The sequence below is a fragment of the Pleuronectes platessa genome, chromosome 7 (genome assembly GCF_947347685.1).
Source record: "Pleuronectes platessa chromosome 7, fPlePla1.1, whole genome shotgun sequence".
Classification (NCBI taxonomy): Eukaryota; Metazoa; Chordata; class Actinopteri; order Pleuronectiformes; family Pleuronectidae; genus Pleuronectes; species Pleuronectes platessa.
The window spans coordinates 15,842,103-15,869,715 of NC_070632.1; the positions used below are offsets into that span (position 1 = coordinate 15,842,103).

General features: G+C 40.4%; 1 protein-coding gene across 2 annotated transcripts; it reads right to left on the bottom strand.

Annotated features, from left to right (window-relative positions):
- Positions 1–1,494: 1,494 nt before the first annotated feature.
- Positions 1,495–24,751, bottom strand: LOC128444425 (mucin-2). Of its 2 annotated transcripts, none has more exons than XM_053426909.1 (42): positions 24,622–24,751; positions 24,386–24,424; positions 23,989–24,250; positions 23,782–23,896; positions 23,261–23,351; positions 23,073–23,173; positions 22,771–22,984; positions 22,563–22,688; positions 21,955–22,072; positions 21,729–21,867; positions 21,506–21,613; positions 21,348–21,417; positions 21,135–21,272; positions 20,603–20,767; positions 20,425–20,519; positions 20,114–20,240; positions 19,774–20,029; positions 18,771–18,820; positions 18,573–18,673; positions 18,324–18,475; positions 18,106–18,244; positions 17,926–18,033; positions 17,651–17,830; positions 17,335–17,574; positions 16,286–16,442; positions 16,012–16,140; positions 15,650–15,800; positions 14,467–14,510; positions 13,949–14,125; positions 7,368–13,847; positions 6,565–6,794; positions 5,586–5,760; positions 5,231–5,475; positions 4,914–5,097; positions 4,610–4,802; positions 4,350–4,528; positions 4,197–4,266; positions 3,433–3,572; positions 3,314–3,345; positions 3,062–3,224; positions 2,229–2,352; positions 1,495–2,127 (listed from the first exon to the last, which is right to left on the bottom strand). In XM_053426909.1, the coding sequence occupies exons 1-42, from the start codon at positions 24,698–24,700 to the stop codon at positions 1,950–1,952; spliced, it is 12,264 nt and encodes a 4,087-aa protein (XP_053282884.1). In that variant the 5' UTR covers positions 24,701–24,751; the 3' UTR covers positions 1,495–1,949. The 2 variants fall into 2 exon arrangements, with proteins under 2 accessions (XP_053282884.1, XP_053282883.1); XM_053426908.1 differs by having other exon boundaries at positions 21,348–21,420.
- Between the last annotated feature and the right edge of the window lie 2,862 nt (positions 24,752–27,613).

Consider the following 27,613-nt stretch of genomic DNA (forward strand, 5'->3'; position numbering starts at 1 on the left):
GTTCCGGTGAGGCACAGCGGTGAGGACAATGAGTTCCGGTGAGAGCTGATATCAGAGAGGCTGTTTGCGGCACATTGCTGCCCCTCTCAGGCAGAGATTAGAATTGCGGTTCGATGTGACATTCTTTTAGAAGTGTAATCCATAGTGTGTGAAAATGTATGATCCTTTCTCTGCTACTAATTTAAGGTCATTTTAATGCCATGTCATGTTTCTGCAGTGTATAACCCAATATTCTAAGGGATAGTTCAACGAAAAATGAAAATTCATTTATTATCTACTCACCACTATGCTGAAGGAGGGGTGGGTGAGTGTCTGAGTCCACAACACACTTTAGTCTCAGGGCTAAACAGTGTGGCAGCCAAATCCAATACAATCAAAGTAAATGGTGACAACTTCTTCAAATGTAAAAAAAACAATAAAAACAATAAAATGCCTCCATACTGCTCCTGTCAGCCATCTGCCATGCAAGTGTCATTAACCCCAGACATTCACATTGTTCGGTTGTTTCTTAACGTTTTATGGAGGTCACCACTGTACTGTATTTGGATTGGATTGGAAACTTAATGAGGGGATTTTTTTTTGTCTGAACCATCCCTTTAAGAATAAAAAAAAAAATGTAATGAAGTGTCTTTTTGTTTTACTAATTTATTTCATAAGTAGACATTTTTATTTATTTACTATGACTGTGGGTGAAAGTTGCTAGTGATTTTTTCAATCCCATGATACAGGACAAGCTATATAATTGGGACTATTATTACTTTGATCAAGGATTTGATTATTTCACCCCTGTTCAATTGTTTGTTTGGGGGTTTGTGAATCTAGATCTGCATACAAAATTGTGAGATAGAGCATTTTTCAACATTAAGAAATTAGGCACATTGAGTGAATTTAGGAGAATGATATTATCTATATGCCTGTGTGAAATTAACTTTGCATTCGATTGAATATAAGGTGACTGTTTACGAGTGCAATTCCAATTTATCTTGTGATCTCAACTCCTCCCAGTTTTATTATTTTCTTTGTTCACCTTTCATTTTCACAGATGCCCAAAGTAAAATATCAAGTGAACTGAATATTTTCCTGCAGAAGATCCTGACGGTCACCCATCGATACAACAAAGACCTAAAACTCAGCCAATTTTGCCTGTCTATCTAACGCAAAACTTGAAACATGACAGTTACAGAAACTAATTCTTATTTACTCAATTACTGAAACAAATATTTTAGGGGTCGGAATTGATTAGAGGCCATTTAAATATGGCTGACTGTTTATATCTACACATCTAATAATCAAATATGTGTGAGTTACGCATTGGGGTCCAATACCCTGATACCACTTTCCTATTCAAGTGAATGGGAAGATGTTCTCAGACTTCATTATACATGATGGTGCACTGTCATAGAAAAACTAAACATATCTTTTCTTGATACCAGCAATGTGTCATTCAGCCACATCAAGTTAAATCATAAGAAATAAACAAGATCTGAACAAATATAGAATGCATGATCATTAGTAGTTTTATTAGCACTGAAGATTTTCATATTTGACAGAACGGTAAGTGATCAGATGTTGGAAAAACCTTTCACCAAAAACATAAAAACTGCAAAACATTATGCAGTATACATTATATCTAATTGTTTCTCTTGAGGTATTGGAATAAAGACCCTCTTAGACAGAAAAACATCCTATGATGTTTGGAAAAAGTTAAAAGAGAACATGACACCAGCCTGTGCTATCGTCATGAAGCGAGAGAGGCCTCACTTTAAACAAATGCAGGTACTCTAAAGGTTAAAAGACCAAGTGTCTACATATGTAGGAAACATTTGAATCATCCTAGGAAGACATGAAACATGAAGGTGGAACAGCTCGAAGTAAATAAAGTAGAATTTTTCAAAATCAAGTTAAAAAATATTTGAGTGAGATTAGTTTCCAGTTTCAAACATTTTCCACTATTCTTTGCCGTTTTTAGAACATTCCGCGACTTGACAGCCGCACTTGTCAACTGAAATGTAGGAGTGCTTCAGACTGCTTCCATCAGAGCAGATCATCTCCACTTCCTTCTCGCTGGAGGCCATTTCTTTACAGCATGAGCATGCATGTGTCATGCTGTTGAGCTCTGCGGAGTACCTGTAAATAAAGCGTCAGACAAGCTCGGTGTCAGTCAGTTGCTGTTCAATATTAACAAACACTTGGCTAATGCAATTCCTATCCTTTCTAATGAATCTCACATGGACGAGGAGGCTCCACAGGATCCTTCACAGGCTGTCATTTCCACGGGCACAATTGACGTGCAATTCTTTGTCTTCAGGTAGGTGGAGGTCCTGTTCATTTGACAGCTCTGGCCAGGAGTTTCTGTGAATGACATGTGGATTGGTTTTTCAAATCTTTAAATAACAAGACACACAACTGCAGGTACATTATCAATCACGGATAAAATAATAATAATAATAAAAAAAAATGTAATGTAATAGGTAATATGTTGACAGGAATTTGATGGTTTAAAACCATTACAAAAGGATTCAGGTCAATAAAAACGGCATAATGAAGCTTAGCGTACAACTTTTTGTCTTTCCCATTCCTTCCCAATTGTCTTTCACTCTCCCCACCTCTTCTAATCAGCCGATTGTTGGGTCTTTACAGTAATCCAATAAGTGGACTGGACTAATAAGACTAATCATCATATCATTATGGTTCTGCCACATGCTACAAATAACAGAGGTAGAAAAAAGGGCCCATTCAACTATATGCCTCCTCATATATACTACCCATATAAGAAATACTGCTATCATTACAATGTTCCTTGCTGCCCCCTTTATCTCTCTTGCTGTAAATATTGCTATTCGTTTGATGTGCTTCTGCTTCAAAGTGTTTTTCTTCCTGCTAAAAGTTTTTTGGGGTCGTTTTTCCTCATTCTCTTTGAGAATCAAGGGAAGAAGATGTTGCACCTTTTTAAAGCCTTATGAGGAAAAATTGTGATTTGTAAATATGTGATCTTCAAATTAAATTGAATTGATGATTTGAATAATTATAGGTGGTGGGAGAGGAATCTTAAATCACTCACCACATGTCAGAATCTCACAGCAGTCCACTGTGCGGTTCACCAACACCGCACCTTTCTCAGCACAGGTCACTTGTTCTTGAGTGGGACAAGTTCGCGGTTCACACTGAACAATCTCGTCAGTGCACACACACTGATGACAGCCAACCTGCCAAGACTCACCAAGCTGGTAAAGTGACGGAACAGAATTATTTTTTAGAATTGTTTAGAACTCGCTGTGAATTATGAAAATGTTTGTGTGATTTGGCTTTTTACGTGTTTAGGTTGGCCATCAGGTCCAGTACAACCTGGAACAATGAACAAATATTGAATCTGTATCTTCAGTCACACACACAAAGATTTAGATTTCTCTTCTCAATATAAAAAGCTCTTACAGGCGTCGACACAAACGTCCAATTTTGAACTGAACAGCGTCGTCCCCTCTGGACAAAAGCATCCCTCCAAGAATCCATCAAATTGATCGTTGTGTGGAGGATTTCCTCCTGGGCATTGTTCTATATACTTGTCATTGTACCTAGATGTGGAAATAATTGATGGTGAAAAATCACACATATACACGTATGTATAAATCAATGTAGACGTCAAGTATTATTTTTTTTGTCATAGCCATAGTAGGGGTCCATGACATCAGTCGGTCCAGAACTTTGGTCCAGAGAAAATAATCTCAACATCTATTTGATTGATTGGCATTAAATTTGGTAACAATGCTCATGGTCCCCAGTGAGTGAAACCTAATGACCTTAGTGAGCCTGTGAAATTTTGTCTCTAGTGCCACCATGAGGGTCACATTTGTGTTTTCAAGTGAAATGCCAAAACAATTATTTGATAGAAGACCACAACCTTTGGTAAAAAAATTCATGCATCACTCTGAAACATTTAGTTTTACATTTTGAAATTGTCCAATACTATCCAATATGTCCAATACTTGCATATCAAGTACATTACACTCCTATAGCTGTTCTTTGTGCTCAGCACTAACATAATTATTACATGTTAGCTAGCGCACAATTTTTTTGCTTAATATTAGCATGTCAGCATTGTCATTGAGAATGTTATCATTCTTATGATTGTGGACAGATCTGGCAGCATGGCCGTTGAGAGAATTTTCTTATTTAGGGATATTGACCCGACCGATTACCTTGCATTGCATGTTGGCACAGCCGTTGGTCCACAAGGTTTGTAGATTTTATTTTCTGGACATGTATAATCTACAATAAGAGAATGTAGATTCAAACAGGATCGAACAAGGTAACGTGGACATCTGAGAATTTGAACACCATTTGCTTCCTACCACACTGTCCATTCGTAGCTTTCCTCCAGTCTACACAGACAGAAACATCGGCGCACATCGTGGCATAAGTCTCCAGACTGGAACAACCCAGGCTGGAATTCGGCATTTGGCAAACATCGAATTTACAGCCCTCATAAAAGGATTGTGGTGGGACTAGTTTGTGGCATTTCTCAAACACCCTTAATGCACAAATCAAAAGAAAGCACAGTGTTACTTCGGGTGACATTGCAGAATGACGAGTTAATTGAGGAAATTCTTACGTGCTGTTCAAAATGTTGCAGATATCATGATCGCATTCAACTTCAGGTGGGGGTGTTGTATCAGTAGGTGGCCTCTCGCAATAATCCTTTTTCGTATCGTTTACACGCCAGTGTTCTGCCATCTCAGGGCACGAGATATGAGTAGTGGGCTTTAGTACTCTGCAGTCATTTGTCTTGTTATTGTCACAGGTACCTTGTTGTGAAATTAAATATTAACACGACAGATATTACATTGGCACTTTCTTAATTGTAAAGCAATGTTTCCAATTCATTTATTCTGACAACAATCCAATAATTAACTTACCACATTGTCCCTCTGTGTTATTGTGGAACAGCGCAAATGGCAATTCAACGCTGTATGAAAGTCCTTTGAACATCACATATGCTTCAATTGCTGGGATTCTCAATTCCAGCTTGATCCCTGTACTTTTAATACTGAGGTCCTCATTAGAGTAGGTTGGAATAACCCGCTGGTCGTTGATGAAGACCTACACAATATCAAAGAGTCTTTGTAAACCGACCATTTTCAGCATTTATAACATTTTCTACAGATCATCACTGCATATCATTATAATTATATAATTAGAAAAACTCTGATCATTTGATTGCTGTGATGATTACCTTGTTTATGAACTTGGGAATCCTCTCCTGCGTGAGAATAATGTCATACTCTTTGTAATACACCCTCAAGGATTTAGTGCAGGTCACAGTTCCTGAGGCGTCACAGTTTTCATTGTCAATAATAATCTTAAAACCGTATCTGGGAATGATCTCTTTGACCAGGACGTATGTGCAGTTTTTCTGGAAGCTGTAATATTGACCATCAAATGTCTTATAATGAGGATCTCCCCAGCCACTGCAGACACCTGCAAGTATAGAATAAAAGACACTGCTCGGAAAACTGCAGAGATTATATTTTGCTGATGTATTATAAATTGCTGCTGGATTTTTCTTTTTAAATTTGATTTGCTCTTACATCTGCATTCGTAGTGATAACAGCAGCCCGTTTCATCATAGACCTTGAGTGGCTCGAACTCATTTTCACAGACAGGCTTGGTCACTGAATCACATGTTACTGTACGATCTGATCGTACTGTACCATTATAACATGTTGCTGTGGTGCATTTGTCTTGCTTCCACGTCTCTCCATGCTGTTAGTGGAAAAACAATACTTTTACCAATCCACTTAATCATAACAAAAATGTCCAAGGAGCATTTTGTAAAAAACATATATATATATCTATAATTCATGCCATTGAGGGAATGAGGAAAGAATTTCACACAGAAATAATGCTTAGTTGAATTGAGCATTTGTTTTGTTGTTTGTTTATATGTTTAATGTCTCTTATTGTGTAATTTTGTATGTCGTTATGTATGTTATGTATGTTAATTGTGTGACTGGATCTGTGGAAGAATTTCCTCAGCTTTGGTTAAGGCAACTAAGACCTAAAACAGTGAAATCAAACTTAAAAAAACAGTTGGTTCTAATGAAGATATAAGAAGAAGAATAAGAAGCTACAGACGTGACAGAAATGACGCATGAAGGAAAAAAATGAACATGAAAGGTCTCAGCAACATGTTGGTCTCTAGAATCTGTTGGAGGGGGGAACATCCAAATATGTTGCCTCATTTAGTGTCTTGATGATGGCGGTGAAAAGTGACCAAAAAGTCCAAAATATGTGTTCAATTGACTATAGCTCTGGTGACTGTGTGGATCACAGCATATAATTTAATTTATTTTCATACTCATTGTCCGATGTGATGTTAGAAATGTTGTCCTGATATATTGATTTGTTTGTATATTTCATTGACTAAACCAATGAGTGTATGCAAGATATGTGTCATGAGCATCTTCACTTTATCCAAAGTAATCAAAAATCTTGTTTTCAGATTTTCACAGGGATTAATCTTCAGCAGATTTGACAGATTTTGTGTTCAGAATATAGTTCAAATACCTTTCTGGGTGGCTCCAGATATGAGCAGTCTTGGAAAGGCGTCACTGTGGATCCTGTAACTTTCGTTGAGCCAGTTGGTGTTGTAGTGCCAGAGCTTGACGTCGTGCTGGTCGGTGCTTGTGGAGTGGTGGAGTGACATGGTCTGACAAGCTTCTCAACGTTGCATGTTGAATTGCAATATGAAGTGTAACACCAGCCAGCACCATCAGTTTTATTGTACATGAAGCTCCCTATAGGGACAAAGACAATGCAGCATGATGAATTGACAAATGACCCCCTCAAGGCCCAACGGTCGCCTTAAATTCAATCAAGCTGCATAAAATTTCACACTCTAGATATAAGTACCCTTAAGATTATTTGTTTTCATCCAGATTCATGCAGAAAGGAAAATAATGAAAATGTTGAAAAATACCTTGTTCGTCACAATTATAATGCAACTTTTAATAAATATTACTCGAATAGCTGTTTTTTATTTTACCACTACACCAGCAACGGTGAGGTATTAACCAAACTTGCTATATGTACACGTATCCCTCCACTGTGCTAACAAATCGTGAGGAGTTCCTGTCATACAGAAAAGGATTGAAAGAAAATTCCTTGACCCATTTAAGCTAATTGTGTTAATTGGCATGCATGGCCTTGCCTGTATGCACATCAAATCCTTATAGCTTTGTCCAAGATCTAAGGAAGTGTAGAAAAACTCTGATAACAAGTGTTAATGCAAAAAGTTTTTGACCTCAAAGCATCAGCACCTCAAAGTGCAGGAGTATTATGCACAATAATAGCAATGGCTCATTGCTTACCTGGGGAGAAAGTCTGATTCTGGTAGTTGCAGAAGCATGTTGTAGATCTGCTTGTGGGTTTCTCTGTGGTGGTTTTTGTTGAAATTGTGGTTGTTGTGGGTGTTTCAGTAATTGTAGATTTTTCTGTGGTTATGGTTGTAATGGTAGTGGGTTTCTTTGTGGTTGTGGTTGTAGTGGTGGAGTGTCTCTCTGTGGTTGTGGTTGTAGTGGTAGTGGGTATCTCTGTGGTTGTTGTTGTAGTGGTGGGGGGTTTATCTGTGGTTGTGGTTGTAGTAGTGGTGGGCTTTTCTGTGGTTGTGGTTGTAGGGGTAGTGGGTCTCTCTGTGGTTGTTGTTGTAGTGGTGGGGGGTTTCTCTGTGGTTGTGATTGTAGTTGTGGGGGATTTCTCTGTGGTAGTGGTTGAAGGGGTTGTGGTGGTTGTGGTTGAGATTGTGGTTGTTGTGGGTGTTTCAGTAGTTGTGGATTTTTCTGTGGTTAATGATGTAGTGGTGGGGGGTTTCTCTGTGGTTATGGTTGTAGTGGGTTTCTCTGTGGTTGTGGTTGAAGGGGCTGTGGTGGTTGTGGTTGAGATTGTGGTTGTTGTGGGTGTTTCAGTAGTTGTGGATTTTTCTGTGGTTATTGTTGTAGTGGTGGGGGGTTTCTCTGTGGTTATGGTTGTAGTGGGTTTCTCTGTGGTTGTGGTTGTAGTGGTGGGGGGTATCTCTGTGGTTGTTGTTGTAGTGGTGGGGGGTTTCTCTGTGGTTGTGGTTGTAATGGTAGTGGGTATCTCTGTGGTTGTTGTTGTAGTGGTGGGGGGTTTCTCTGTGGTTGTGGTTGTAGTGGTAGTGGGTATCTCTGTGGTTGTTGTTGTAGTGGTGGGGGGTTTCTCTGTGGTTGTGATTGTAGTTGTGGGGGATTTCTCTGTGGTAGTGGTTGAAGGGGTTGTGGTGGTTGTGGTTGAGATTGTGGTTGTTGTGGGTGTTTCAGTAGTTGTGGATTTTTCTGTGGTTATGGTTGTAGTGGTGGGGGGTTTCTCTGTGGTTGTTGTTGTAGTGGGTTTCTCTGTGGTTGTGGTTGTAGTGGTGGGATGTTTCTCTGTGGTTGTGGTTGTAGTGGTGGTGGGCTTTTCTGTGGTTGTGGTTGTAGGGGTAGTGGGTCTCTCTGTGGTTGTTGTTGTAGTGGTTGGGGGTTCCTCTGTGGTTGTTGTTGTAGTGGTGGGGGGTTCCCCTATGGTTGTGATTGTAGTTGTGGGGGATTTCTCTGTGGTAGTGGTTGAAGGGGTTGTGGTGGTTGTGGTTGAGATTGTGGTTGTTGTGGGTGTTTCAGTAGTTGTGGATTTTTCTGTGGTTATGGTTGTAGTGGTGGGATGTTTCTCTGTGGTTGTGGTTGTAGTGGGTTTCTCTGTGGTTGTGGTTGTAGTGGTGGGATGTTTCTCTGTGGTTGTGGTTGTAGTGGTGGTGGGCTTTTCTGTGGTTGTGGTTGTAGGGGTAGTGGGTCTCTCTGTGGTTGTTGTTGTAGTGGTTGGGGGTTCCTCTGTGGTTGAGGTTGTAGTGGTTATAGTGGTTGTAGTGGAACACATGTAAGTACAACATTTGACTTGTATTTCATAGTCCAAACAATGAGGAGGTGGACCCTGGTCTTTGTTATGACAGATGAGTCCGACTGTTGAGTTGCATGTTACTTTTTGATCTAAATCCTTCAGAGGTGTATCTGGGTAGCGTTTTGCTCTACATTTTACCTCCAGAGGTGTCCTACAAAAAGTAAAATTGTCTAAAGTTTCATAATCTCCACCATCTAAGGTTTTTGTAGGGTAACCCGTGTTGATCCAACCAGACGAGTTACAAACAAAGCAATTAGCGGTGGTGGTTGGGGGGTTTGTTGTTGAGATTGTGGTTGTTGTGGGGGGTTTCTCTGTGGTTGTGGTTGTAGTTGTGGGGGATTTCTCTGTGGTAGTGGTTGAAATTGGGGTTGTTATGGGTGTTTCAGTAGTTGTGGATTTTTCTGTGGTTATTGTTGTAGTTGTGGGGGGTTTCTCTGTGGTTGTGGTTGTAGTGGTAGTGGGTTTCTCTGTGGTTATGGTTGTAGTGGTGGGGGGTCTCTCTTTGGTTGTTGTTGTAAAGGTGGGGGGTTTCTCTGTGGTAGTGGTTGAAGAAGTTGTGGTGGTTGTGGTTGAAATTGGGGTTGTTGTGGGTGTTTCAGTAGTTGTGGATTTGTCTGTGGTTATGGTTGTAGTGGTGGGGGGTTTCTCTGTGGTTGTGGTTGTAGTGGTAGTGGGTATCTCTGTGGTTGTTGTTGTAGTGGTGGGGGGTTCCCCTGTGGTTGTGATTGTAGTTGTGGGGGATTTCTCTGTGGTAGTGGTTGAAGGGGTTGTGGTGGTTGTGGTTGAGATTGTGGTTGTTGTGGGTGTTTCAGTAGTTGTGGATTTTTCTGTGGTTATGGTTGTAGTGGTGGGGGGTTTCTCTGTGGTTGTTGTTGTAGTGGGTTTCTCTGTGGTTGTGGTTGTAGTGGTGGGATGTTTCTCTGTGGTTGTGGTTGTAGTGGTGGTGGGCTTTTCTGTGGTTGTGGTTGTAGGGGTAGTGGGTCTCTCTGTGGTTGTTGTTGTAGTGGTTGGGGGTTCCTCTGTGGTTGAGGTTGTAGTGGTTATAGTGGTTGTAGTGGAACACATGTAAGTACAACATTTGACTTGTATTTCATAGTCCAAACAATGAGGAGGTGGACCCTGGTCTTTGTTATGACAGATGAGTCCGACTGTTGAGTTGCATGTTACTTTTTGATCTAAATCCTTCAGAGGTGTATCTGGGTAGCTTTTTGCTCTACATTTTACCTCCAGAGGTGTCCTACAAAAAGTAAAATTGTCTAAAGTTTCATAATCTCCACCATCTAAGGTTTTTGTAGGGTAACCCGTGTTGATCCAACCAGACGAGTTACAAACAAAGCAATTGGCGGTGGTGGTTGGGGGGTTTGTTGTTGAGATTGTGGTTGTTGTGGGGGGTTTCTCTGTGGTTGTGGTTGTAGTTGTGGGGGATTTCTCTGTGGTAGTGGTTGAAATTGGGGTTGTTATGGGTGTTTCAGTAGTTGTGGATTTTTCTGTGGTTATTGTTGTAGTTGTGGGGGGTTTCTCTGTGGTTGTGGTTGTAGTGGTAGTGGGTTTCTCTGTGGTTATGGTTGTAGTGGTGGGGTGTCTCTCTGTGGTTGTTGTTGTAAAGGTGGGGGGTTTCTCTGTGGTAGTGGTTGAAGAAGTTGTGGTGGTTGTGGTTGAAATTGGGGTTGTTGTGGGTGTTTCAGTAGTTGTGGATTTGTCTGTGGTTATGGTTGTAGTGGTGGGGGGTTTCTCTGTGGTTGTGGTTGTAGTGGCAGTGGGTATCTCTGTGGTTGTTGTTGTAGTGGTGGGGGGTTCCCCTGTGGTTGTGATTCTAGTTGTGGGGGATTTCTCTGTGGTAGTGGTTGAAGGGGTTGTGGTGGTTGTGGTTGAGATTGTGGTTGTTGTGGGTGTTTCAGTAGTTGTGGATTTTTCTGTGGTTATGGTTGTAGTGGTGGGATGTTTCTCTGTGGTTGTGGTTGTAGTGGTGGTGGGCTTTTCTGTGGTTGTGGTTGTAGGGGTAGTGGGTCTCTCTGTGGTTGTTGTTGTAGTGGTTGGGGGTTCCTCTGTGGTTGAGGTTGTAGTGGTTATAGTGGTTGTAGTGGAACACATGTAAGTACAACATTTGACTTGTATTTCATAGTCCAAACAATGAGGAGGTGGACCCTGGTCTTTGTTATGACAGATGAGTCCGACTGTTGAGTTGCATGTTACTTTTTGATCTAAATCCTTCAGAGGTGTATCTGGGTAGCTTTTTGCTCTACATTTTACCTCCAGAGGTGTCCTACAAAAAGTAAAATTGTCTAAAGTTTCATAATCTCCACCATCTAAGGTTTTTGTAGGGTAACCCGTGTTGATCCAACCAGACGAGTTACAAACAAAGCAATTAGCGGTGGTGGTTGGGGGGTTTGTTGTTGAGATTGTGGTTGTTGTGGGGGGTTTCTCTGTGGTTGTGATTGTAGTTGTGGGGGATTTCTCTGTGGTAGTGGTTGAAATTGGGGTTGTTATGGGTGTTTCAGTAGTTGTGGATTTTTCTGTGGTTATTGTTGTAGTTGTGGGGGGTTTCTCTGTGGTTGTGGTTGTAGTGGTAGTGGGTTTCTCTGTGGTTATGGTTGTAGTGGTGGGGGGTCTCTCTGTGGTTGTTGTTGTAAAGGTGGGGGGTTTCTCTGTGGTAGTGGTTGAAGAAGTTGTGGTGGTTGTGGTTGAAATTGGGGTTGTTGTGGGTGTTTCAGTAGTTGTGGATTTGTCTGTGGTTATGGTTGTAGTGGTGGGGGGTTTCTCTGTGGTTGTGGTTGTAGTGGTAGTGGGTATCTCTGTGGTTGTTGTTGTAGTGGTGGGGGGTTCCCCTATGGTTGTGATTGTAGTTGTGGGGGATTTCTCTGTGGTAGTGGTTGAAGGGGTTGTGGTGGTTGTGGTTGAGATTGTGGTTGTTGTGGGTGTTTCAGTAGTTGTGGATTTTTCTGTGGTTATGGTTCTAGTGGTGGGATGTTTCTCTGTGGTTGTGGTTGTAGTGGGTTTCTCTGTGGTTGTGGTTGTAGTGGTGGGATGTTTCTCTGTGGTTGTGGTTGTAGTGGTGGTAGGCTTTTCTGTGGTTGTGGTTGTAGGGGTAGTGGGTCTCTCTGTGGTTGTTGTTGTAGTGGTTGGGGGTTCCTCTGTGGTTGAGGTTGTAGTGGTTATAGTGGTTGTAGTGGAACACATGTAAGTACAACATTTGACTTGTATTTCATAGTCCAAACAATGAGGAGGTGGACCCTGGTCTTTGTTATGACAGATGAGTCCGACTGTTGAGTTGCATGTTACTTTTTGATCTAAATCCTTCAGAGGTGTATCTGGGTAGCTTTTTGCTCTACATTTTACCTCCAGAGGTGTCCTACAAAAAGTAAAATTGTCTAAAGTTTCATAATCTCCACCATCTAAGGTTTTTGTAGGGTAACCCGTGTTGATCCAACCAGACGAGTTACAAACAAAGCAATTGGCGGTGGTGGTTGGGGGGTTTGTTGTTGAGATTGTGGTTGTTGTGGGGGGTTTCTCTGTGGTTGTGGTTGTAGTTGTGGGGGATTTCTCTGTGGTAGTGGTTGAAATTGGGGTTGTTATGGGTGTTTCAGTAGTTGTGGATTTTTCTGTGGTTATTGTTGTAGTTGTGGGGGGTTTCTCTGTGGTTGTGGTTGTAGTGGTAGTGGGTTTCTCTGTGGTTATGGTTGTAGTGGTGGGGGGTCTCTCTGTGGTTGTTGTTGTAAAGGTGGGGGGTTTCTCTGTGGTAGTGGTTGAAGAAGTTGTGGTGGTTGTGGTTGAAATTGGGGTTGTTGTGGGTGTTTCAGTAGTTGTGGATTTGTCTGTGGTTATGGTTGTAGTGGTGGGGGGTTTCTCTGTGGTTGTGGATGTAGTGGCAGTGGGTATCTCTGTGGTTGTTGTTGTAGTGGTGGGGGGTTCCCCTGTGGTTGTGATTCTAGTTGTGGGGGATTTCTCTGTGGTAGTGGTTGAAGGGGTTGTGGTGGTTGTGGTTGAGATTGTGGTTGTTGTGGGTGTTTCAGTAGTTGTGGATTTTTCTGTGGTTATGGTTGTAGTGGTGGGATGTTTCTCTGTGGTTGTGGTTGTAGTGGTGGTGGGCTTTTCTGTGGTTGTGGTTGTAGGGGTAGTGGGTCTCTCTGTGGTTGTTGTTGTAGTGGTTGGGGGTTCCTCTGTGGTTGAGGTTGTAGTGGTTATAGTGGTTGTAGTGGAACACATGTAAGTACAACATTTGACTTGTATTTCATAGTCCAAACAATGAGGAGGTGGACCCTGGTCTTTGTTATGACAGATGAGTCCGACTGTTGAGTTGCATGTTACTTTTTGATCTAAATCCTTCAGAGGTGTATCTGGGTAGCTTTTTGCTCTACATTTTACCTCCAGAGGTGTCCTACAAAAAGTAAAATTGTCTAAAGTTTCATAATCTCCACCATCTAAGGTTTTTGTAGGGTAACCCGTGTTGATCCAACCAGACGAGTTACAAACAAAGCAATTAGCGGTGGTGGTTGGGGGGTTTGTTGTTGAGATTGGGGTTGTTGTGGGGGGTTTCTCTGTGGTTGTGGTTGTAGTTGTGGGGGATTTCTCTGTGGTAGTGGTTGAAATTGGGGTTGTTATGGGTGTTTCAGTAGTTGTGGATTTTTCTGTGGTTATTGTTGTAGTTGTGGGGGGTTTCTCTGTGGTTGTGGTTGTAGTGGTAGTGGGTCTCTCTGTGGTTGTGGTTGTAGAGGTGGTGGGCTTTTCTGTGGTTGTGGTTGTAGGGGTAGTGGGTCTCTCTGTGGTTGTGGTTGTAGTGGTGGGGGTTTTCTCTGTGGTTGTTGTTGTCGAGGTGGTGGGTTTTTCTGTGGTTGTGGTTGTGGTTGTAGTGGTGGGGGGTTTCTCTGTGGTTGTGGTTGTGATTGTAGTGGTTGTTGGCTTTACTGTGTTTAACAAGAAAGGAAAAGACAGAATTCTTTCAAAATACACAAAGTAGAAATCTCTCATGTGTCATCTGTGCATTTTTACAGTCAGGTTTCCTTACCTGTTGTGGTAAAATTAAAGGTTGGTGTCTGGGTGGTTGTTATGCAATATTCAAATGTTCTAGTAATATTTCCTTCTTCTCCACAGGTAGCATTGATACAGTGTCCATCTCCATCATCTGTGGCGTATATCTTATCTCCAAACTTGTATTCTTTGCCATCATATAAGCATCTGCAAGCTGAAAAAAGATAAGGTAGTATATAAATCTTTATTGTTGCCATTGATTTATACCTAATTGATTTATTATTGTCCTTTCAATTAGTCTGTAGCCCTCTCATTGGCAACCGAGGTCATCATTAATAACTACAATCATAATAAATAATGTATTTCAACTTGATTAAATATAGCACATTTCAAAGAGCCAATACAATTGTTAAAGTTAAACAATAAAATAAACAGACAGAGTATTTCCACTTTTAAAAATGTATAATGATAATGTTAAGTTAATAATAATGTTAGTATTATATATTGTTAACATATCATTAATTAAAACAATATCACATATTAATATCTACTCACCGTGGACATCATAGCTGCATTTCCTCTTTGTTGAAAAACAATTACTGAAAGGTAAACGAAAGAAGACAGGTTTATCTGAAAAATATTATAATCTTTATGTACGTATATTTATTGCCTGATGTTACAGCACCAACTGTGAAGAAGGTGGACTTGTTTTTGCAGTTCCGGCCTTGTCTCCAAATCAAGACCCCAAGACCCTGCACTACATAAGGTCCAGTCCCATCACCAAGAATCAGCCAGATCATAAATCCCTCAGGGCTAGAAACCCTTTTGCTCTGTTACTCTGTTTTTGACTGTACTATAAATCTATGCCTTTGCCATAACCTGCCAACATCAGCCACTTACCACAGGCATGAGTTTACGTCTTGACATCTGCCTACCTCCCTGTCAGCACACTCACTCTTCTCAATAATCGAAGTAGCCATAGCTAGATGTTCCCCACCTCTTAATGCACACTCAAAATTCCACAGGCCAACTCAGTGAAGTTATACTTCACACACTATAGAAGATAAAAATACTAAATTAAAGTTGCACAGTTACAAGGAAGTAACATACTCCCAAATCAAACAAATGTATTATAGATGAGATTTTAAACATACAAATGTTTCCACATATACACTTTAAGCAGTTATTTATTTAGTAAATATATCAACCTGTAAATACGCTAAATAGTACTACCAGCTTGTTCTAAACAAATGTAAGTTGTGTTTTTCATAGAAATTTTAATATATGGCTTGTAACTTCGGCCGCAAGGGGTCTCTCAATGAGCACAAATGACTAAGTCTGATGACTTCTCAAAGCAGTGTGGAATCATGGGAATTGATAACTTCACCACTATTGCAGATGAAAATGTACCTCACGTGACTCAGATGCAATCATGAATAATCATAATTCATTACAAGCATTGGAAGGAAAAAACAGCTGACTACCTAATTGGCTAGCGATGTGTTTTTGAAGTATTGTTACATGTCATATTGTATGTTAACAATACAAACATCAAACAAACAGCATTCATTCTATCACTAATACTCTATGCACTCCACAAACACTAATCTATCAGAACCTGGGGCTTTGAGAATGTGCTTTGTATCAAATTCCTTCTGTTTTAAGAGTTATCATAATAAATGTTTTAAGCTTACTCGTATCTTAAAATACTGCATTACTAAGATCGAAAGCGTCCTACCAGCGTTGACAGTTTGTTTTTGTAGGCATGTCCTGCCCTTCTTCATAATGCTTCCCTTCATCATCGTAGCAGCCGCATTCCTCCTGTGGCACACACTTCATGGTAGTTTCCTCCAAATAAGGTTGTTCAAGTGGGCAATGTGGATAGCAGCCTCAGAAAGCGAAATGACATTGTAAATCAGGGTGCTAGGAAAGAATTGATTGGGAAAAAAATTCTGAACTAAACCTTGACAACAACTGAAAGTGAATGAAAGTATATAAAAAATTGAAATGTTTGGGGATTTAGTAGAAAAGAGCATGCATGATCGATCCGTTCTCTCTGAGGAATACACAAAAAAACTGTCACATTTATGCCATTTGTACCTTCTAATGCTGGAATGTGGTTGTAACATTTCCCTGAGGGGTTCCTGCATGTCTTCATACAAGGTTTTCCACATGGGCTGTAGTGCCACTCACACTCCCCATCAGCGTTGTAAAAATCACAGAACAGAGCTAATGGGACAGGAGAGAATCTTTAACTTGTTGATCTGAGTTAACTAACACCAACTATGAAACCTTTATATTAAATTTACCTTATTTGTAACTTGTTACTCGTAAACGTATGCAATAGTTAAGGTAACACACATGAAACACTCACGGCAGATTGTGGGAGTTCTCCACTTCACGCAGGCTCCAGCCTTATTGCAGGCGGCGGCGTAGGCTGCCACAGCCGAGCAGAAACACTCACAGTCTCCTCCTGTGTTGCAGGCACATGTGTCTCTCACACAGGCATCATGGTAGTTTTTGGGATCCACCTTTAAAAAATGAATGAAGTTATTCTGCAAAAGTGTAACTTTACAATGACCTGGTTTGTCATATTTCATGTGACGTTCGAGAGTAGTGTTGGGTCCTAGTATTTGTGAACTATACTTCGGCCTACATGTTTATCAAAACCCTGACCACATGTTTCTTTGTTCTGGGGACAAAGGAGAGCCTCCAGAACTCAGTCTTCCAGGGATAACCTGATTAGGACTTGGTGGTTAATAGGCAAGGTTACTGTGACCTTGCAAAACAAGTGTTGTGAACACAAAATCAGAGGAGCACTCTTAGGGGATGTCTTCAAATGTAATACAAATGTTCAACTGGACTCAAAGATGAACTAATTAGAATTTGGGCAGTTGAAGATCAAACGTCAAGGTGATGGTAAACTCATGCACTTGTAAAGGTGATACATGAGGAACACCAATAAGGAATTTCATTACATTTGTCAAAAACATTCACTTGGACTTAAGAATGACCTGATTGCGATCTTGATGAAAATGGTCGAGGTCACTGTGATTTCACTAAAACCTTTTTTACCTTTTTTATGCATTATCCTAGGAATGCTTTTAGAGAATCCTTTCAAATTAGACATAAATGTTAATCTAGACTCACATATTAACTGATTAGATCTATGTGGTCAAAAGTCAGAGGTCATGGCCACAGGGCCTCACACAACATGTTTCTGAACATGATATTTAGGGAATTTCCCAAAATTTTGACCACTTGTCACTAAGACTCCATGATGAATTGTTTAGATGTCAGAGGTACAATTTTGTAGGTAAAAGTCATGGTGAGCTCATATGAGTCTGAATAAAAATGCATTTACACTGAAACTGCAGCGTTTGGCTGAGGCATACAACCACAGAGAGGTAATTCTAATCTTACCTTTTCACGGCAGACAGCAAAGACTTCACTGTGGATTATGTTGCAGTGTTTTAATGCCCATGCCCGCCTGTGTGAGTACAGACTGCAGGGATTTGTTGATATATTTGCATTGGAGCAGGAAGGCGACAATTTCCAGCTGTTTCCAAACTCAAGGTCATTGACCACAATTTCTTTGTTTCTGGTGGTGAAATCGTTCTTTGTATTCCCATCGTAATTTCCACACAGACCACAGACTCTGCCCTGGGATGGAATGAGATTGGGTAAATTTATAAAATGGAAACTGTGTTCACAATTATCTGCACATCTTCTCACTCACCTTAAATGCTGAGCTGAGTTTGATCATCAACATCGTCTTCTTATTCCACATGAGAACAAGGCCATTCTTCGCCTCAATGACAAGATAAAGACCCATAGTGTTGATGTGATAGGGTATGTCCACCCCTTTGCTTTGTTTGACAACTTGGACATTTTCTTCTGTTAGAATAATTTCTTTGTTCTGAAAAAAAACATCAAAACACTCTAATTTCCACAAAGTTGGAATCATTTGAATCACATATAATTGTGTAAGGTGTTGTGCAAAGAGTGCTGTACCCCTAAGTAGAGCCTGATTTTAGTAGAGCAGATGCTTTCAGATGTTCCACATGGGATGCTCTCAGTCAGGACCCTGAAGGTGCCATTCCTATCGTCCCCACAGTAATCCTGCCAGATACTGATATTAGTTTTAAAATCCGAATCCAAATCACAAACACCTAACAGAGGAACATACTTTACCTGGGTGAAGACATAACCACATTCCCCATTAAAGGAGAATCTCCTTTCATCAAACGTCATGTAATGCCCTTCTCCATACATGGAACAGGTCCCACCACATTCATGAGTTGTGCAAGTCCATTTTCTGCTTCTGCAAGTGCTATAAAATCAGAAAGATTTAATAATATCAACATGTTAATGAATTAACAGACACTTCACAGTGAGATGAGAGGGCTCACCAGGTATTGCAGTCTACAGTGACAGTCTGTCCAGAACTGTAGTACTGTCCGTTATAGGAACAGGGACAGTCCTCCTCCTGTACACAGGCTCCTTTGCCATCAGAGAGCAAACCAGCAGGACACACGCAGCCTGAGATACACTGTGGACTGACCTGTGGCGTGTAACAGTATTTACCATTTGAATCCACTTCTTCATTGTACATGCGTAGAACACTCAACAGCAGTCATGAACATGTGTCTGATTCTTACACAGTCTGTTTCCAGATTCTGGCAGCTTCTCTGGCACTCAGTTCCCTTTTCACTTCGGTTTGCAGTGGAGCAGTTGAAGAAAACCATTGGATCGGTGCAATCTGATGATAGTGATAAAAGTGAATGCCTGGAGTTTTTTCATACATATATATTTTGTTTTGCTGCAGAAGGAATATTACTTTGGGAAGGGGTACCTACATTCATGTTTTGGACTTCCTTTACAGCTCAGTTTTCCATGGTGGCAGGAGCTGAAAGAAAGCACAGAAGAGAGGAGAAAGGAATGTTGTTATTAATCCTGCCCTGCGATTTATTCGACCAAACACTGTCCATTATGCAGAGGTGTTGCCAACTATAAACTGTATTATGGTGGCAATTTCTGTTGAATAAAGAACCAAGTCAAGAAGAAGGAACAACCGTTATTTATAGCTATCATATGGGCCACACATGATCTAACACTGAGTCATACACTGTCTATACTTTACGTACATACAACAATATTTTGGTGGTGGCAAGTACCACAGGGGATCTTAATCATGTCCCGTCCTTCGACAGGCAGTAAAGTTCTGGTGCTTACACAAGCGTGTCATCCAAAGATTTTTAAAGAATACTGTCTTAAATGAAAAGACCATTTGCTGTGTAAGATAAGGAATCAGAAAGACATTGTTCATTTAAAGCCTAGAAATCCGAGCTTTTACTACATTTCCCCACTTTGAGCATTCGGTGGTTACAAAACCAACAGTTCGAAGCTGAATTGAATTTGACCTATAATCTATTTAAAAGTCTCAATTCAACCAAACCCCATCTGCATGTTTTTGGACTGTTGGAGAAAACTGTCTGTGAGGCAACAGTGCTGATCACTGCACCAAGATGTGAGAGATATCAGCTTCTATCCTTGCAGCTCGCAGTGAAGATCCAAGCTGGTCTGTGACAACATGAGGGCCAGTCATTGGTAGGTTACTTGTTTTGTAATGCTACAACTTACACTACAGTGTGAATGACTGCAAAATAAAAATAAAACACTGTTTCTGTTACACACAAGCTATATATACTTTAACAGATTATGAAGACACTTAAGTGCACTCAGGAGATAGTGACCCTGTTATGCATGGGTAACCCTCTGCAGCGGACCATTTTTCTTATTTCCTGCAAGAAAGCACCCAAAAATGTAATTTACATTTTCTGCAAAATGTGAAATTCTCACCAAGTCTCTCCATTGACTTTAATGGCCTGCTGGGGCCTCACCACTGTGTCCCCAACATGACAGGAGCATTTTGAGGCCGACACACACTCCCTCCTCTCATTGAGGTACTTTCCTTCAGCACAGCCGCAGCCATCAAGAGGAGTAAACTCAACCTCACATGTTAAGTCTGAATGACTGAGAGAGCGACAGGTGCGTCCACAGCTTTTCATCTGGTAGGCATACACGAAAGTAGAGGGGCAGCCCCTTGTGTACTTATCTGTTGAAAGGAAATAGGTCACTTAAGCCTTTAGTACTATAAATATCACTTATTTAACGTTTTTATTGTTCGAGCTAAACTCACCGCATGCAGTGGTCCTCCAACCGTCCAGTGAGACACCTGCAACAGCGCATGCTCGCACATAGGAGGACAGGGCAGCACACATGCATTCCTCACTGTTTTTACAGGCGCATGTATCGTAGATACAAGACTGCAGAGAGAGAGAGAGAGAGAGAGAGAGAGAGAGAGAGAGAGAGAGAGAGAGAGAGAGAGAGAGAGAGAGCAATGAGCTGCATGAATTGTTGAGACGTGTGGTTGTTTAAAAAGTGAAATAACACAAATTTATTAAAACACACTAATGCATTAGATTGTGAACAAGAGAAATGACTGCTTACAGTCTCATAGATGTCTGGGTTTACGTCAGAATGGCATTTGGCGAAAATCCCTCCTGGCTTTGACAGCAGGGAACACCATTGTTTGGCATATCTCTCTACAAAAGCAAATAAACATGTGGATTGCATGGAGAGTTTTGATGAATGATGTTTAAATATGAACATGTCTTTGGTGACATACCCTTGCCCATGCTATAGCTACAGGGATCCGCGAACGTGGTTGACACATCAGGGCAGCCGGCTCTGGTCTTCCATGTGTTGGCGAATGTCCTACATGTTCCCTCGGTCAGTCCGCTTGTGGATCTGAAGTCGTCAGCTTGATTGTCATTAAAATCTCCGCAAAGACCTGGATAGAGGTAGTTTGTCTGAATACTAAATAGATTTTTACCTCCGCCAAGGAGGTCATGTCGGTTTGTTTGCTTGTTATCAGGATTATGCAAAAACAACTCAATTGATTTCCAAGAAACTAAGTGGTCGGGTGAAACATGGTACAAGAAAATTTCCACACAAAGGCTCAGAATATTTCATCCGTTTTTCAAGGAATAATTTACGGATCTTAATGGAAAAAACATCTGGCATATTTCGGGGACTGACATCTATAAGTGTGCACAATTGGGTGCAGCTTAATTAAATTAAGGAGACGGTTGTGCCTTGGTTGAGGTATAAACTCTTATTCACAACATTATCAACAATTCTCAAGAATTAAAACCTACCTTTAAGTTTTCCCTTGTTGGACACGCTGGCTTTGATGTAGACCTGCATAACCGGCGTGAGCTGAATCTCAACATCGAGCCCGAAGGTGGTGTGGACCACAATAAAGAATGTTGATGGACTGAAGATTGTTACATCGTCTGTGGAGGAATAAACATTCTCAGTAAAGAGACTATTTTACTCTGAGTATCTGAAAACATGAGCAAGTCACTCACCGGTGAAAAGAGGCAGTTGAGAGATCTGCTTGTTATATGAGACCTGTCCGTCGGCTTTAACTATAATCTTCTGCTGTATGGTAAAAAGGAGTTGTTTAATCACCAAGAAACATATTTACGGTTAATAAGATTGAACCCGAATATAGGCTACTTTTTACCTTTTGTTTTGCCAGCTTTACCGTGACCGCAGTCAGGCAAGTTGATTTATCAGACTTCACATCACATCTGGCCATATCACCGAGGACTCTGAAAGTCCCGTTAGTTTCCTACAGTCAAGAAAATAAAAATACATTTGATTCCAACCTGCTCTCTATCTCTCATTTACCCCTGCTGCGAATATCTTTGTGAATGAATAAATTAATTTCAGCTTTGATTTCTCACTTTGGAGAAAACGTAAGAGCATTCTCCATGGAATGTGTAAGTTTTGTCATCATAGGTGGAGATGTGAGAGCCTCCCAGTATGGAGCAGATACCGGGACAGTCATCGTCCTGACAGCTCCACTCACCCCTGGTGCAGGTGCTGCCAACAAAGAATATGGTTAAATTAATTAAACAGACCAGCTTAAGTACACATGTTGTGAATATAATGAAGAATAGGATTAATTACCATTCACCACATGGCCTCGAGTAGGATTTCCCTGGACCGTACGGCTTGCCATTGTGCAAACAGGAGCACTGGTCAAAGGGAACACACCCACTTTGTGTGATGTCATCAAAGATGGTCCCTTGAGAGAAACATAGTGACAGCGTTAGTTTTAGAGGAGTAAAACGATGCAAACTCTGCAAAAGTCATATGTGTGTCGGTATTAGAGTGAACATTGTTCACCACTGCCAGGGAGGCAATTTTTTGATGGGTTTGTTTGACTGTTAGCAGCATTACACAAAAACGAATGGACAGATTACCATGAAACAAGTTGTCACACGGAGCTTTATCGCAACAAAAAAAACATCAGTCACAAAGTCAATACATGGGTGTAAATGATGCCAGATCTAATGATAGTCATTAAATTAATTTGGTTTTTTTTCACTAGAAAAGGTTTTTTTCGAAGAATACGAAAATCTATCTCACAGTAACTTATCAGTTGTTCATCAGGATGAATTACATATTCTTGAGGAGCTCAAGTCAACTATTTCAAAGTCAGGATTTAATAATTTGAGAGGACTAAAAAGAAGAGTTTACATAAATTGTGCTGTTTTTTAAATCAGGGACCCCACCATTTGGACAGAAGCATCCATCGGTGCAGTGATCATCACACACTTGGCTTCTCTGAGAGTCGCTGCAGGTGTCAGTGCAGGGACTCCCACATTCTCTGTACTCCATGTTGAACGGACACGTTTTTGCTATTAAACACAAGAATTTGCGAATTTAGAATCAGGGACTTCGATAAATAACTTTGGTGAAACAGTTAAATCTAAATCTTACCACAGAGCTGAGTGGTCTTCCATTGCTGAGGTTTTCCACCTGCGTGAGCGCACTGACGGGAGAACTCTGAGATGGTGGAACACAAACAGGAGCTACTGTTGCTGTTACAGCTGCACAGGTCCATCACACACGCTCTGATAAAGGAATGGGTATCGACCAGGTTTTGACAGCTGTGGAAGGCAGTTCCTGACAGCAGGTTTTCACAGAGGTCCGTCTGTGTGTCACAGTAGAATCAGGGTGGGTTTTAATTGTACCTAAATGTGGCATATAGAATCCTTTAAAGCAAATATATGTTCACATACCTGCTTTTCACAGGTCTGCATAACTGAAGAGGGGATTTTTTCACACTTATCAGTGGGATCATTCTCTTCCCATTCCTCCCCGTACTCTTCAGAAGAATCCCCTTTATCAAAAAGAAAAAATTGTTTTAACAAACACAAGGATCACTTTTGTGCAATCTTGTTTCTAAGCTCTATTATTTAGTATTTACCTATTGTGATGGACTTGTCATCAACCTGGACTCCATTGAAGTTACCACACAGGCCACATGTCTGATTCCTGTATCTTGGATCCAGCTCAATCTTTATACCAGGGGGAAATTTATAAATTGCAGTAATGAACAAGAAATCATTTAACTTCATCTAAATGTATTTTTAAAACTAAATATATAGGTTTCTTCTTTTGTCCATTCCTCTTGAGAGGAACACTTCCATTTAATGTCGTTTTTTTTATAACTCTGTTCTTTGCCAGTACTTTGAGTATTTGTGTTTTCTTATTCTCGTGAGCCTGACGCAATGTGTCACAGTTGCTCCCTTAATACTCGGTTCTCTCAATGCATGTGCTAATCTCTAAACTGTGAAAATAATATGAGCCAGTATCAGATGGGCTGGCTCAGGTAAACCAAGGGTTTCTCTATTGTATTGTATTGTATCGACCTGACTTGAGTCAGATATCAATCATGCATAAGTGCATCAGGTCATATACCATCAAAGTGAATTTGAATTAACCTACCCAGAGGACGTCATCTTCATTCCACATGAGGACCAGACCCAGCTTTGCCTCGAGTTTGACATATGAAACGGTTCTTTCAATTGAAATGCCAGGTTGAGTGAAAGGTATAGAGACACTAGAGGGGACGAAAACATCATCACAGTTAAACATCTCAGTAATCTGCACATCAGCTGTTGAGGAAAACTCACATCATTAAAACAGACTCACTGTATATCGTTGACTTTGATGGAAGTGTCGGCTAATTCCACTTTAACCCCGTCCAGTTTCATAATGACCCTCTTAATGGAGACAACCCCATTCGTCACCTGTCGCTGGAGCTGAACATTGAAATCTTCAAAACTGCCTTCGCACTCGGACGCAAGGACGTAGTTGCAGGTGAAAGGAAGCTGGAAGAAATCTCCATCGAACGTTTTGAAATGGTAGTTTCCCCATGTGCTGCAGACGCCGTCATCGTGGAAGGATCTCACCTCTAGTTTGTGAAGAACACAGCGTTTAGTGACGTTAATTACTAATCATAAAAAGAGGAAAGAGTTTATTGCACTGCAGTTCAAATTATGAATATTCTAAATGTTTTGGTCTGTTATGTCATCCTTAAAACAATTACCTGGGACTACTAGCATTTTAGCTTCTGTCTGACCCATGCCTGAAAAGAGAGGAAAGACGTTTTACCAGCACTGCAAATCGTCATATTTTAGACAAAAGCTGACTTCATTTATTTTTTGCATTATCTAGTATGCGTATGTAAATAAATCCAACAACACTTTGGATTCATTTCTTCTCAGGATCTCAAGTTTCTTCTTTTCATTTCTCTCTGTGTCCTATTGAATCTACAGATCATACCAGAGTTGGCTGCAGACAGTCCAAAGCAGACGGCGACCCATAGTGCCACCCATTGCAGCTGCTCCCTGGCTGCCCTCATGATGCTCCTCGTCCTGAGAGGGAAGGTTGTTGCCGACCGGTACGACCCTCACATGTTATATACTTGTCTGTGTATTTGCAGATTAGGAGGGGTAATAGGAACATTTGGAGTATCAACCTTTTGATGCTTTTGTTTCCATTCATCCGTGAAGACGCTGCTTATAGCAACACTTCAGCTGCATCTGCCTCCTCTCAGGTGTCATATCTCGGCTAATGTGATTTTAGCAGGATTAGAGCAGTATTTAATGACATATATGTATGTATTCAAACAGGATTGAGGTTTTGTGTTGTTCCTTCTTATCTGTTAAGTAAACTCACAAGTCACTTCCTCGTACGTTGACCAAACATGTGAATTATGCAGACATGAAATGTGTAATTTTTTTGTGTTGGTGCCTTGTAATTTCTTTCTTCCATCATTTCTTTGACCAGCACAACAAGCCAGAAGCAGTGGCCCTTATAAGACTCAGCTAAATGGAATTTAATGTAATGTAATAAGACTTGTTTAACCCAAGACTCCACCAGATTGTCAAACTCACTAAGTGGTGTACATGCTGTGGACTGAGTATCACTTGCCTCTAAGATAATACCTGCCACTCTCAGCCACACGTCTGTTCACAATCCTCTGCTCTGTTGGTCTGCCTGTTCCATCGCCTGCTCTGCTCAGTTGGTTGAGTTTGGAGACAGTCCAGAGCCAACGAAACGTTTCTTGACTGATATCTAGCCAGGTAGTGTCAGATTATCCCAGTATGTGGTTGGGTAGTTTTTAACCCTTTAATCAAAAAGTTTGGGGAGTATTTTTTTTCTCCAAAATTTTAATTTCTTAGCGCAGTCATCCTCTATCATTACAGTCATCGGTTCAATCCCAGTCTTCCCCAGTCTGAATGCCAAAGTGTTCTTGGCAAGTTACTGAACCCGAAAATTGCTCATAGAGAAAGTGCTGCACATAGATCCACTGTTTGAATGGGTGAATCTAAAAAACTGTATTGTAAAGTGCTCGGATTGGTCCTCTGGACTAGAAAAGCTCTTTACAAATACAGACAATTTACTCTTTATTTATTTTGTCTTTAATATGTTACTTTGACGTTAAAAAAAAGTGACACACTAAAAACACATGTGCTACAGCATCACTGCTCTGAGCTACCTATTCCACATCAACACTTAAGACAGCCTGAATATGAAATTAAATGTATTAAAATATTATACAAATACATCTGTACAAATCCAACTCACAGGACTGATTTCTGAGAATTCTGGGTCCTTTCTTAGAGCACTCTAAGATTACCTCATGTGAACAGGGACACCAACCTGACCTGATGCCTGAACACATTTTACTTGATTCATTTATTCATGCTGATTTACCCCAAGACTATTGTGAGATTTGTGAAAGTTTACTTATAATATCTGGTGAACTGGCAGCGTTTTCGCTTTGTTGTATTCAAATTTAGTCTGTTTTGTCATTGTATAATGAAAAATTGCGATTATGTTTGTTAAAAAATCTTTTCAAACACACAATGAAACGATAATAATGGATATTATGTGATTACATTATTTTATTGAGTGTTTCACCAACTCTCAACTAATATTCTGTGCATATTACTGTATTTTAACAAATCTATTTGTTGTATTTCTGTGTCTGTGTTCAGTTAATACATGTGCACCACTCTGACACACCACTTTGTTTTGATAACCTCAGAGATCCTTTCAGTTAGTTTGTGAAATGATAACAAGTAATTCCTGTTAATAATTCATTGTCATCTTTTAACCTGTGTGTGTTTGGGGCAGGACTGTTCCGCTTGTATACATGCGGAACAGTCCTTCCTCTTATGAAAACTTTCCATGGGAATTTGTTGAATTGGACAGCCCTACCTGAATCAACACTCCCATGCTGCCAGGGACACATTTCCCTTCCTCCTTATACATCTGTCCACCTCTCGAGGTGATAATATTGGACATTGAAGGAGCTCACAACGCAGTAGATATTTGAGAACATGGAAAGTAACCTCAGATTCAAGGTGTACAAAGCTGAAGGCTTAATAATCCCATTGATCCCAACTAAACTGCATTAATGGTTTAACCCAGAGTTCTGTAGTGCACCAACCATCAGAATATATGTGCCACTGCAAGTAGAAAAAGTTATGAGTTCAAACACGGGTTAAATTTGACATATGATGATGTAAATGCTTTTTAGACAAGAGGTTATTATTTGCTCGAGCAGGTGAGTTGATATTTGACTTGTGTCATCACCTATGACAAAATGTAAAAACAGTAGTACTGCAAACATTACGGACTGTAGAACACACAATGTATTACTATTTATAAATGCAGGTCAGTCTAACTTCTGTGTATAGTTCATTAGAAACTTAGAAAGATTTTTTAGTGATATCACACTAACATTCACATCCGCAAACCACAAAGCACTTATTCGTGTTTTACCAACATTTACATCTGCATCATTGCTGAACAGAAACGCAGCCATGTCTGAAAGGTGAACTGTTTCACTTATAGTTTAGTTAGAATTGAATGCAGCCTGCAGGGAATTGATCACCTTTGTCTTACAGTGCTTTATAAGTTTAAAGATATAAAGGACGGAGACAACTACTCCTACAGATGAGGCCACACATCTGGACTAGTCCAATCTTCTCTCTGTATATTAGGATTTTCCCCATAAATTGTACTGTATGATTCTATTATTATTTGTTTAATTGTCTTGAATTTTGTATTTTTTTTACATATCAATTCATTTGTTTGTTTGTGTTGTTTCTCTCTTTGTAATCATGAGAGGATGTTGGGGAAGGTTGGTTGCATATTTGTTGTGCTGTGCACTTACTTGTTAAATATAAAAAAAGAGCATTATAAAACAACAGCTCTTATATTAACATTTCACATCAACTGTATCGACCCTTTATAATTGTTA

What these genes read in the sequence shown, in the direction of transcription:
- LOC128444425 (XM_053426908.1), bottom strand. Translation starts at nt 24,700, where the DNA reads ATGAGGGCAGCCAGGGAGCAGCTGCAATGGGTGGCACTATGGGTCGCC. An exon ending in GAAGACCACTCAGCTCTGTG is followed by an intron (nt 22,689 to 22,770) that starts GTAAGATTTAGA and finishes TGTGTTTAATAG; the next exon opens with CAAAAACGTGTCCGTTCAAC. An exon ending in TTATCACTACGAATGCAGAT is followed by an intron (nt 5,476 to 5,585) that starts GTAAGAGCAAAT and finishes CTATACTTGCAG; the next exon opens with GTGTCTGCAGTGGCTGGGGA.